Raw genomic sequence first — 12,336 nt, 5'->3', positions numbered from 1 at the left:
TATCTTTTAGGGCAAGCTTCACCATATGGTCTTCTGAGGGTGAAATAGAAGACAGGTATTATATTAAAGGTATGTACCGTTCGGATTCAGACTATATATTATCAACTTTACTGCTGCAATATGCGGCGCGATGCTGTCGCAAATGTCAGAAATCCGGGCAGCAATATCTTGTTTGATATTTGCGGCAGTAATGTCTCATTGAAATACTGCTGCAATTTTCTTCTTCTCTTGTCGATGGTTTCAGACTCTGTGGGACCAGACCAGACCAGAAGGTAGCGACATTTATCGCCCTGCCTGTCACATCACAGAGGTCTTGCTCAGAGCAGGCATGCAGACACGCTGGACAAGATATCATACTACTGCAGTAATGCAATGCTCTCAACATTTATATTTAACGTTTACTGCCGTCGGCAGTCATCGGCAGTCGGGCTGTAATATCACAATAGCCATTTTACGATTATGCAATATTGCATAACCATAAAATGACTGGTGAGGTCCTAATCCGAACGTTATTTTTCAAATCTACTATACTATACTACGACTATAGTATAATATAGTTTTATATTCTGCTATAAGGAAACACTTAAATAAAAGACTGCTGAAGAGAAATAATAGCAAATAATAAAAGTGCACGCAATACTCCTGTTTTAGTTTAAGCTAAGATATAATAAAATGTCGAGCAGTGTAAACTCCCTATTAAGCCACAAGCGGTTCATTAGACTGATAGCGGCTTCCTGCCCCTATCTTATAAAAACCTTCACTCCTAATCTGTTTTACTTAATTAGGACTTTGCCTGCTTCGTAAGATATTGGAGCACTGTGATTTTAATTAAAATTGGAATAAGTTCAGCCTATGTTATTACAGGTGTAGGGTTTTTAAAAGAGTTTGGGAAATCCGGATATGGCGAGGTGGGAACGACGATAATTATGTTAATTTTTTGATTCAATTTTCTGTAATCGTATATAAAAACTAAAACCTTAAAAAGTTGGCTTGGAAAATAATCACGAAGAGTTTTGAATGATTCACGGTTAGTTTCACTAGACTTATATCGACTGGAATATACATAAGGATAAAACAATACAAAAGGTAACTAGTGGCTCTGTGAGCTGTAGACCTCGCGAGCAGATCTTAAAACTGAATAAATGTATGGCAAAAATATTTATTAAAATATGGGTATAGAACATGTAATATAAACAAAAAATTAAAAACTACATAAAGCTACAAACAAAAATTAAACGAATACGCTTAACCCGCGCTTGATAAATAAAAAATACGAAATTTTTCGTTTTTTCAAAATAAAAAAATAAAATAAAAAACAACTATACGAAATTTAAGTATAAAAAAAATACAAAAAGTTATGTAGCAGTATACAATTACTGGGGATCAAACCAGGGACCTCCCGATGCAAACAAAAAAAGCGAACGTTTGCAAAATACGCCATTATAGTTCTTACTAAAGCTGACGAAATTTAGCTACTCATTCTCATGTAAAAACTAAATACCTCCAAAACCAGCGATACAAATTTTCTGAATTTTTGGCCATTTAATCTATAAACATATCTCAAAAAGAAAAAAGTCTAATGATACCGATACGACTATTATTTTGTTTAGGCGGGAGCTATCACGACTCCGCCATTTTGATAAATTTCCAAAAACCGGATCGACAATTTTTTTTATTTAGTCATAGAATTCGGTCACAAAATTTCACGAAAATCGGTTAAGAATTGCGACCTGTAGAGGAGAACATCCGGACATACAAAAGCAAAATGCCCGAGTCAAAACGTAGACCTTCGCTACGCTTCGGTCAATCACGGTTCATATCCCGGTCGATATAAGTCTAGTGAAAATCACGAAAACATGTCTAATTTAAATTACTTTTTTTAGTTGTATATTGTCACCCTGCATACCATTGCAGTAAAGTTTTATTATGAAATAGTCGCTAGTGAATTAGCCGAACAGAAAATGTTTTAAGCAGAAGTATATTTTCAGAATTAAAACTGTTGTGAGACATAGGCGATACACGGCCGTCATGAACGCTGCTCGCACTGTTAATGCTTGAGAAAGGAGACCTAGGCTTTCCGAAACATGTCGCGCGAGTGACTTAAAACAAGTGAGTCTAAGCCGTAAAATTATGCAAATATATTTTCGGAGTTATCGAGGGAAAAGGTTTAAACTCGCGGAATGGCCATATCTTTCTTCGTAAGCTTCGCGCAGAGCGTCATATCTTTTGTTTCCTTCTAAATTCCTGTCTTTACTACAGACTATTATATAGAAAGCATAGAAAATACAATTCGTTCGTACAAGCTTAAACCACATGTTTTTGCACCGCCTACAACTTATCTGCTATACCTAATGGTTGACTAGCAGAGAATGCCTTAATGGCATTTAAGTTCGCCTTTTGTACAATTTGTTTTCTTATATGTGTTGCATATGTGTGCGTGAGGCTGCGTCCTCACGCTGTTACTTGTTTTAAATATATGTCAGTGCGCTAACGGCCGTCTGTGGTTTTACTCGCCCTTCCCGTATTTATCAGTGGCGACTCGCGTGCGCAATCTACCCGTCTCGCAAAAAATAAAACATGGCAAATGCTAATATCGGTATTTTAACTATTTTTGATCACGCTGGCCAAAGTTGGAAGAGCTACAAAGGCAGGATTCAACAATTTTTTTTGGCTAATGATCTGGACGAGACGACAGATGCTACGGGGAAGAAGAGAAAAGCCATTCTTTTAAGCGCACTCAGCGAAGGCACGTATAAATTAATTGAGGATTTAGCGTTGCCGAAGCAATTGGAAAGCGTGCCATTCGAGGACATTTTGACACTCTTGGACGGACATTTTACACCGACACGGGTGGGCTTCGGGGAGCGTCATAAGTTCTACTCCGCGTCACAGCAGGTAGGCGAGTCTCACACGCAATGGGCGGCGAGGCTCCGTGGTCTAACTGCACACTGTGACTTCGTGAATGTGGAAGAGGCACTGCGTGACCGGTTCCTGATAGGCATGTTGCCAGGTCGGGAGAAGGAAAAGCTTTATGCCCAAAACTTAAAAGATTTGACGCTCGCTAAAGCAGTCCAGTTGGCAGAAACTATTCGGTGTGCCAGCGCGGGGGCTGTGGCGTCGGGTTCCGAACCCGGTGCTGATCAGCTGTTGAAGATATCGAAGAACCCGAAGAAAACCGAAGGTGTCGCGAAGGTTCCGTGCACGGTTTGCGGTTACACAAATCATAAGACTGCAGAGTGTCGTTTTACAAATTTCGTGTGCAAAAAGTGTCATGTAAAGGGACATTTGCGTAGAATGTGTAAAGTGAAATACGTTAATATGGGACCAGAGGATGAGGGCGATGACGACGACGGTAAGATTTATTTTATTCGTTCATTTCGCGGAGAGCCTATGGTCGAAACCGTTACTATTCGTAAAAAAGAATTTAAATTTGAAATTGACACTGGCAGTGCCGTCACGGTTGTACCGCAAAATACATACAATAAGAGTTTTAGTGACATTCCCTTAAGATCCACGAACAAAAGGTTGCACGGTTATTCTGGGGAACGCATTCGGTGTATAGGAATGATTCCGTTACCCATTTCATATGCGGGGAGCACGCATTCGATAAATGCATATGTAGTCTGTGATGAGGGCCCCGCACTACTAGGAAGAGATTTCACTTCTACATTTAATTTACAATTAACCCCTGTGCATTATTGTAGTGACGAAACTATAGTTAAAAGGTTGCAAAAAGAGTATCCTCAACTTTTCTCGGATGAACTTGGGTGTTACAATAAAACTAAAATTAAATTAACCTTAAAGGAAAACTCCAAACCGGTTTTTATTAAAGCGCGGCCGATCGCGTTCGCGTTGCGAGATAAGATCGATAAGGAGATAGATAGGCTAGTCAATCTAGGCGTTCTCGTTCCGGTCGAACACTCCGAATATGCCTCCCCAATTGTTCCCGTATTAAAACGAAACGGAACCGTTAGACTATGTGTAGATTACTCGGTGAGTATAAATAAACAGCTAGTCGTTGAGCAATACCCGCTACCTACCGCAAATGAGTTATTTTCCAAACTTTGTGGTGGCAAACAATTTTCTAAACTCGATTTATCGATGGCATATAATCAGTTTATGCTCGACGAGCCCTCACAAAAAATAACGTGTATAAATACACACCGAGGCCTTTATAAATATACAAGGTTAGTGTTCGGTCTGTCCTCGGCACCAGCGATTTTTCAGCGTGCTATGGAGGGGCTACTAGCGGGCATGGATGGCGTGTTGTGTTTATTGGACGACGTGCTCATCACGGGCAGTGATGAAAAACAGCACCTAGAACGGTTGCACGCAGTTCTTAAGCGGTTGCAATCAGCAGGGTTAACCCTACAAAGGGAAAAGTGCGTGTTTTTTCAGAACGAAGTTTCATACTTAGGGTATGTCATAAATAAAAACGGGTTAAAAAAATCATCGGACAAAGTAGAAGCGATGGTAAATGCACCAAAACCTAAAAATGTTAATGAGTTACAGTCTTTCTTAGGGCTCGTGAACTATTACCGGAATTTCGTACCGGAAGCATCAACAATCCTGAGTCCGTTGTACGACTTATTAAAAAAAGGTATAAAGTGGCATTGGGCTAGCGAGCATGACAACGCGTTTGAAACAATTAAAAGTGTCTTAGCGTCAGATCAGGTACTTGCGCATTTCAATCCTAATGCGAAGGTCATCTTAACAGTTGATGCATCCCCTACCGGCCTATCTGCCATTTTATCACAAATCGAATCAGATGGCACCGAAAGACCGGTTTCGTTTGCCTCGCGCAGCCTTAACGCGGCCGAAAAACGTTACTCGCAGTTACAGAAGGAAGCCACTAGTATCGTGTTTGGTATACGTCGATATCACCAGTACCTGTACGGAAGGTCGGTACCCTTCGTTTTACGTACAGACCACAAGCCCTTAACCAGCATTTTTCATCCCGAGCGTGGCATTCCCGAAGTATCTGCGAATAGATTGCAGAGATACGCAATGTTTCTAAGTGGCTATAATTACGTCATAGAATACGTACGCAGCGCTGATAACAGCGCGGACTACTTGTCGCGGGCTTGCCTGCCGCCGCCGCGGGGGGGCGGGGAAGATGCAACTCGGGTCAACCCGCGCGATGATTGGGATCGAGCTGCATACATTTGTTTTGTCACGGATGGTAATTTGCCTATTTCTGTTAATGAGCTCCGTAATGAAACTAGTAAAGACATTGTGCTCCAACAGGTAATTAAGTATACCGTAAATGGCTGGCCTCATAAAATTAACGATAATAAAATAAAACCATTTTTTTTATGTCGCACACAACTATCAATTGAGAACGGGTGTGTTATGAGGGGCCATAAAGTAGTTATACCGGAAAGGTTGCGGGGGAAAGTGTTGTCTGAATTACATACCTCTCACTTAGGTATCGTTAAAACTAAAGCGGAGGCACGTTCAAGGTTATGGTTTCCCGGTATAGATGAGGCGATAGAAAAAATGATAGGTTCGTGCGACGTTTGCATTCAATTACGCCCATCTCCGGCGCGGGTGCCATTAGCACATTGGGACCTACCCCCCACGGTATTTTTTAGGCTCCACATTGATTTTCTGGGTCCCATAAATAACCACACATATTTAATCGTTGTGGATGCATATTCCAAATGGGTGGAGGTCTATGATATGGGAAGCTCGACATCATCAATTTCGGTCATAGATAAATTATGTGATTTTTTTTCAAGGTTCGGATTACCTGCGGTAATCGTAAGTGATAACGGTGCATCTTTTTGTTCGCACGAATTTACCGCCTTTTGTAACTTAAACGGTATACAACACATGACGTCACCGGCATACCACCCGGCCAGTAATGGCCAGGCGGAAAGTATGGTCAAAGTTATTAAAAAAGGAATCAAATCGAGTTTACTAACAGGTCGTAATGTACGGGATAGTAAGGTTAAACTATTACAGTACTTGTTCAATTACAGGAACTCCGTTCATTCTACCACCGGCTCTTCACCAACTGAACTAGTGTATGGTCGCAAACTAAAAACGCGTTTAGATTTACTGCACCCGGTTACGCCAACGCCCTCATCCTTATCGGTCACCCTTGCTAATGTTGTCAAAAATAAACAGTGTTCGCAGAATAACAAGTTGAATAGGAAAAACAATGAAACCTTTACAACCGGTGAACGCGTTCTATACAAAAAATTCACTAATAAAAACAAGTTCACTTGGTCGAAAGGTGTAGTTGAAAGAAGACTAGGTAAAGTTTTATACTTAATAAAAGACATTACTTCTTCAGTGTTTATTAAAAAACATAAAAATCATATACTTAAGTACAAAGGTACAGAAAATAACTGGGACTATTGTGACGCACTGGATTGTGACTTACCTGAGACATCCTTACCCTCTGCACTTCAAACGCCGCCGCCGCCACCGCCGCCGCCGCAAACGCTGCCGCCGCCGCCGCCGCCGCAAACGCTGCCGCCGCCGCCGCCGCCGCAAATGCCGCCGCCGCCGCCGCAATCGCTGCCGCCGCCGTCGCCGCCGCCGCCGCCGTCGCCGCCGCCGCCGCCGCCACCGCCACCAACAACTCCACTGCCGTCGCCATTGCCGACGACAACCCATGAACCACCGCCGGGTCCATCACTCACGCGGACTATGGCCCCATCATCGGAAGACCCCGCAGAGGGGGAAAGTAAGGCAAAGAGCGAAGTGAGAAATGAGGCGATAAGCTCAGATGACGAGGAGGAATTCCATGAAGCGGAAGCAGAAGGCCAGACGCCAGATTTGCCAGATGTGGCAAGCAATGCGCCAATAGTCCCCAAAAAAATATTACGCAAGCGTACAAATGTTAGTTTTAAGAAGTATTTTTAAAAGAATTGTTTTAGATTAGTTATGTAACTAGGGGGAGGAAGTGTTGCATATGTGTGCGTGAGGCTGCGTCCTCACGCTGTTACTTGTTTTAAATATATGTCAGTGCGCTAACGGCCGTCTGTGGTTTTACTCGCCCTTCCCGTATTTATCAATATGCAATAAAGATTAAAGGCGAAAACACACTTATCCCACGTACGCAACGTATGCAATGCATGACATCAACCCTGAAATTTGTATACTTAGAAACATACCTACTTGTCATACGCAACGCAACGCATGACAAGTATGGTTCTAAGCATACAACTTTCAGAGTTTAGATTGTCATAATGCATTGCATACGTTGCGTACGTGGGATAAGTGTGTTTTCGCCTTAAATGAAATATATGATCAAAGTAGAGTGTATATGTAGGTAATAAAACTTTTTAGACAATACATTACAACACATGACGGTACAAAAGTGCTCGCCCCTCATCTATTACGCAGCGTTCTTGCTAAACTTTGCACTTAGGACAAATCGAGTTTTTGCTGTTACTTCGCGTAGTTTCGACGGATTTTGTTGTGGGGCATTCCTCTGTGGGGTAAAGTTAGTATTGTTTTAAAAGAGAAAGGGAATATGTCGCTTGGTGTTTTATGATGTTTGAAGCGTTTTTGGTGATATGATAATGTATGATATGTTGAAGATAATTACATTAGAGGCGCTGTAGAATTTTGGGTAATGTTGTAACATTTGTTGTGTAGATAATATTGATAACCATCGTTAAAACTTAATCAGAAGAATCGTTTGGTCGTTGCTGCTCGCCATCTAAATCATCATTTTGATGTCAAAATGTCTAAATGATGGTAGTTTTCAGGGTTCCATCCCAAAGGGTTAACGGGACCCTATTACTGAGACTCCTCTGTCCGTCCGTCTGTCTGTCTGTCCGTCTGTCAGTCACAAGGCTGTATCTCATGAATCGTGATAGCTAGGCAGTTGAAATTTTTACAGATGATGTATTTCTGTTGCCGCAATAACAAAAAATACAAAAATAAAATTAAAAAATTAATTAATTAAAAATTAAAAACACGACTGCAGTTTAAAAGCGAACTGAAAAGCTAGAAATAATTTTTAGTTATGTTAGGTACTCAACATAATGAATGTAATATAGAATATAAGTGTTCAGTCAGGGTCATAAACAGCAATCGGAAAAGTTTAGGCTCATTTAGGATCGTGACTGTACCTGCATATTTTATTTCGATTGCAGTCGGGGACCTGTGAATGGGAAAATTTCAATATATCAAGGTCCCCGACTGCAATCGAAATAAAATATGCAGGTACAGTCACGATCCTAAATGAGCCTAAACTTTTCCGATTGCTGTTTATGACCCTGACTGAACACTTATATTCTATATTACATTCATTATGTTGAGTACCTAACATAACTAAAAATTATTTCTAGCTTTTCAGTTCGCTTTTAAACTGCAGTCGTGTTTTTAATTTTTAATTAATTAATTTTATTTTATACATTTTAGTGACCTTACAAACCAACCACATTTTTTAATGATTTAAGACAATTTAGTTGCTTCAAGGAGATTTCATCACGTTGATATTTGATATGTTAGCATAAAACGTGCTTAAAAACCTAACTAGGTCTGACCCAAAAACCAGAGGTATTGAAAAGTGCTATATGGCTTAATATCTCTGCAACTACATAATTATTTCCTATTAGTTGGCTTTCGGCCTTCGCAATTAAGATACTTGGAGAAGCTGCAGAAAGCGTGCATCTTTCTTACGCTCCAGGCCTTCGGCCCTACGCGAAGCTCGGCCTTGGGCCTTCGCAATTAAGATATAGTTTGTAGCTTTCTAGTAGAGCCCGAAGGCTTATCCTATTATCTATTGTTCAGTAAAACCGCACGTGCTACTTACCTGCAAAAAATGTCCTAATTATTCTATTTGGCACCTGAGCGCGGGCTAGTCCAACGCTCAAAAAACCAGTGTAGGTGCGCTCTCCGATAACGCGCCTTTGTTACGCATCTCGATGACACATTTTAGACTGGTTCTGTAGCGTTCGACTCGCCAGCACTCAGTAACCGAAGTACCGATTTTTTATGCAGGTGGTTGTGGCACGTGGCACGAGCGGTTTTACTTAACAATAGACAATAGGATTAGCCTTCGGGCTCTATTAGAAAGCTACAAACTATACTTGGGGAAGCTGCAGAAAGCGTGCAGCTTTCTTACGCTCCGGGCCTTCGGCCCTACGCGAAGCTCGGCCTTCGGCCTTCGCAATTAAGATACTTGGGGAACCTGCAGAAAGCGTGCACCTTTCTTACGCTCCGGGCCTTCGGCCCTACGCGAAGCTCGGCCTTCGACCTTCGCAAATAAAAAACTTGGGGAAGCTGCAGAATGCGTGCACCTTTCTTACGCTTCGGGCCTTGCGCCCTACGCGAAGCTCGGCCTTTGGACTTCGCAATTAAGATACTTGGGGAAACCTAAAGAAAGCATGCACTTTTCTTACGCTCCAGGCCTTCGGCCCTACGCGAAGCTCGGCCTTCGGCCTTCGCAATTAAGTTACTTGGGGAAGCTGCTGAAAGCGTGCACCTTTCTTACGCTCCGGGCCTTCGGCCCTACGCGAAGCTCGGCCTTCGGCTTTCGTAATTAAGAAACTTGAGGAAGCTTCAGAGAGCGTGCACCTTTCTTACGGTCCGGGCCTCCGGCCCTACGCGAAGCTCGGCTTTCGGCCTTCGCAATTAAGATACTTGGGTAAGCTGCAGAAAGCGTGCACCTTTCTTACGCTCCGGGCCTTCGGCCCTACGCGAAGCTCGGCCTTCGGCCTTCGCAATTAGGATACTTGGGGAAGTTACAGGAAGCACGCACCTGCCTTACGCTTCGGACTGTCGGCCCTAAGCGGAGTTCGGCCTTCGGCCTTCGTAATTAAAATACTCGGGGAAGTTGCAGGAAGAGCCCATCTGTCTTAAGTTTTACTTACGTACGTACTACGTACGGACACAGCTATACTACAGAATGAGAGATGAATATCATTATCTCATTCTAACAAATAGCTTTGTCCCTACATACGTAAGTAAAACTTACAAGTGTATCTCGGACTTTATATAAAAAATACGTATAAAAATATGCGGTTATAATGACACTTTCACACTTTGTTCCGTCAAAGTCGGTGCAGAGTTGTATCTGAAGACGGACTCTACAATCTCAGACTCTCTACAAAGAACTTATTTACACTTTTCTATTCCCTTAGCGTAATTTAGAACATACTGGCTTGGTTTCAAAACAAGTAAAATATGATTAATATAATACCTATGTATAATATTTTTTTTATGATCAGCGGTCAAACCACTTCCTTTTAATATCCCAACAATAGGATAATATTTGGTTTTATGAGATTAGCTTTTCTTAATATATTTTGTAAATTCTTACTTTCTTAAAATTGAACTTAAACCCTCATATTGTATATATATTATTGATTGTCTTTCAAAGCGCTTCATTTTGATGCCCTACTCGATGGGTTTGCAAGAATTTTTTTTCTTAAGGTTGCGTAATATGGCGTATTAAGTCCGCCATATTGATTTTGTAATGACGTCACATAGCCTATGTCACCCGGGATGACGTAAGGATTCTAATGATGTATCGTACATCTAAATCGGTTAAGGCATTCTGAAGTTATCGTGGAATAAAGAAACTCACATACATATATACATACAAACATGAACGCTGAAAACAATACACTCTTTTTTTTGGGCAGTCGTGTAATAATAAATACTTAAGTTCCCATACATAAAACATGATTTTAATTCCGTTTTTTGCGTATTACTACGGAACCCTTCGTGCGCGAGTCCTACTCGCACTTGGCTTGTTTTTAGAAAAAACATTACGAGAAAACCGTCCGAATCTACTAAAGCTTTTGCCAAATCGTGTTAACCGGCAATAGATTGGATTTTAAACTCTTTTAGGATATAACCAGGAAACTACCTACTTATAGGAAAATAAAATTGAATAGCGGCCCGATTCGAACTTTAAGATACGTCAAATATTACGTCTATACGATATGGACTAGATATGTCAGTGTCAAAAGTGACGTTTCTTTAAACAAAAAGTTCACTTTTGACACTGACATATCTAATCCATATAGAATATAATGTAATAGAATAGAATAGAATATAATATAATTTATTCGTAAGCACAGACAATACATAATTTATGAAAGAAAACATAAAATAAGATATCGTATCTAGACGTAATTTTTAACATATTTTAAAGTTCGAATCGGACAGTGAGTACCTACCTAATATACATAGCAAAAAGCGGCCAAGTGCGAGTCGGACTCGCCCATGAAGGGTTGCGTATTTAGGCGATTTAAGAAGTATAAAAAAAAACTACTTACTAGATCTCGTTCAAACCAATTTTCGGTGGAAGTTTACATGGTAATGTACATCATATATTTTTTTTTGTTTTATCATTCTCTTATTTTAGAAGTTACAGGGGGGGGACACACATTTTACCACTTTGGAAGTGTCTCTCGCGCAAACTATTCAGTTTAGAAAAAAATGATATTAGAAACCTCAATATCATTTTTAAAGACCTATCCATAGATACCCCACACGTATGGGTTTGATGAAAAAAAAATTTTTGAGTTTCAGTTCGAAGTATGGGGAACCCCAAAAATTTATTGTTTTTTTTTTCTATTTTTGTGTGAAAATCTTAATGCGGTTCACAGAATACATCTACTTACCAAGTTTCAACAATATAGTTCTTATAGTTTCGGAGAAAAGTGGCTGTGACATACGGACGGACAGACAGACGGACAGACGGACAGACGGACAGACGGACAGACAGACAGACATGACGAATCTATAAGGGTTCCGTTTTTTGCCATTTGGCTACGGAACCCTAAAAAGGCTATAAATAACTATACTGTGCAATTTATTTATATTGCCTTTAAACCTCTTTGCAAACTATAAACAGTTTATTTAGGTACTCAAAGCCTTTATAGCATCGTGAAACGCTAGATTATCTTATCATTTATGATGTTATTAGGTTTTGAACTATAAATTTGGTGGTAAGACCTAATAATCTTATTGGAAAAGTAGCTATACAGCGTGTATTTTTAATATTACCTCAAAAAAATACACGCTGTATGTATCATCATCTTCCGCGCGTTGTCCCGGCATTTTGCCACGGCTCATGGGAGCCTGGGGTCCGCTTGGTGACTAATCCCAGTAATTGGCGTGGGCACTAGTTTTTAAGAAAGCGACTGCCATCTGACCTTCCAACCCAGAGGGTAAACTAGGCCCGTATTGGGATTAGTCCGGTTTCCTAACGATGTTTTCCTTCACAGTAAATATCAAATGATATTTCGTACATAAGTTCCGAAAAACTCATTGGTACGAAACGGGATTTGAACCCGCGACCTCCAGATTGAAAGTCGGACGTCATATCCACTCGGCCACCACCGCCGTAACCCATTT

At 40.8% G+C, this 12,336-nt stretch overlaps 1 protein-coding gene and 1 long non-coding RNA gene across 2 annotated transcripts in view; both read left to right on the top strand.

Moving 5' to 3' along the window:
- The window catches only part of LOC134658881 (uncharacterized), a 379,350-nt gene extending 367,789 nt beyond the window's left edge, over positions 1–11,561 (top strand). The window contains exon 2 of the long non-coding RNA XR_010097757.1: positions 11,230–11,561. This is a non-coding gene — a long non-coding RNA (uncharacterized LOC134658881). The remainder of the gene's footprint in view (positions 1–11,229) is intronic.
- Positions 2,428–7,637, top strand: LOC134658592 (uncharacterized protein K02A2.6-like). Its single transcript, XM_063514245.1, has 2 exons — positions 2,428–6,460; positions 7,615–7,637. The coding sequence occupies exons 1-2, from the start codon at positions 2,578–2,580 to the stop codon at positions 7,635–7,637; spliced, it is 3,906 nt and encodes a 1,301-aa protein (XP_063370315.1). The 5' UTR covers positions 2,428–2,577.
- Positions 11,562–12,336: the final 775 nt, after the last annotated feature.

This window comes from Cydia amplana, chromosome 23 (assembly GCF_948474715.1).
Source record: "Cydia amplana chromosome 23, ilCydAmpl1.1, whole genome shotgun sequence".
NCBI classification, from domain to species: domain Eukaryota; kingdom Metazoa; phylum Arthropoda; class Insecta; order Lepidoptera; family Tortricidae; genus Cydia; species Cydia amplana.
The sequence above is the reverse complement of the archived record's forward strand: the minus strand, read 5'-3'. Positions and strand labels throughout refer to the sequence as shown.

Bases quoted from the DNA above. Each gene is read 5' to 3' on its own strand.
- LOC134658592 (XM_063514245.1), top strand. From the start codon at position 2,578: ATGGCAAATGCTAATATCGGTATTTTAACTATTTTTGATCACGCTGGC. The intron at 6,461-7,614 runs CGCCGCCGCCGC...TTTGTTGTGTAG, and splicing joins GCCGCCGCAAACGCTGCCGC to ATAATATTGATAACCATCGT.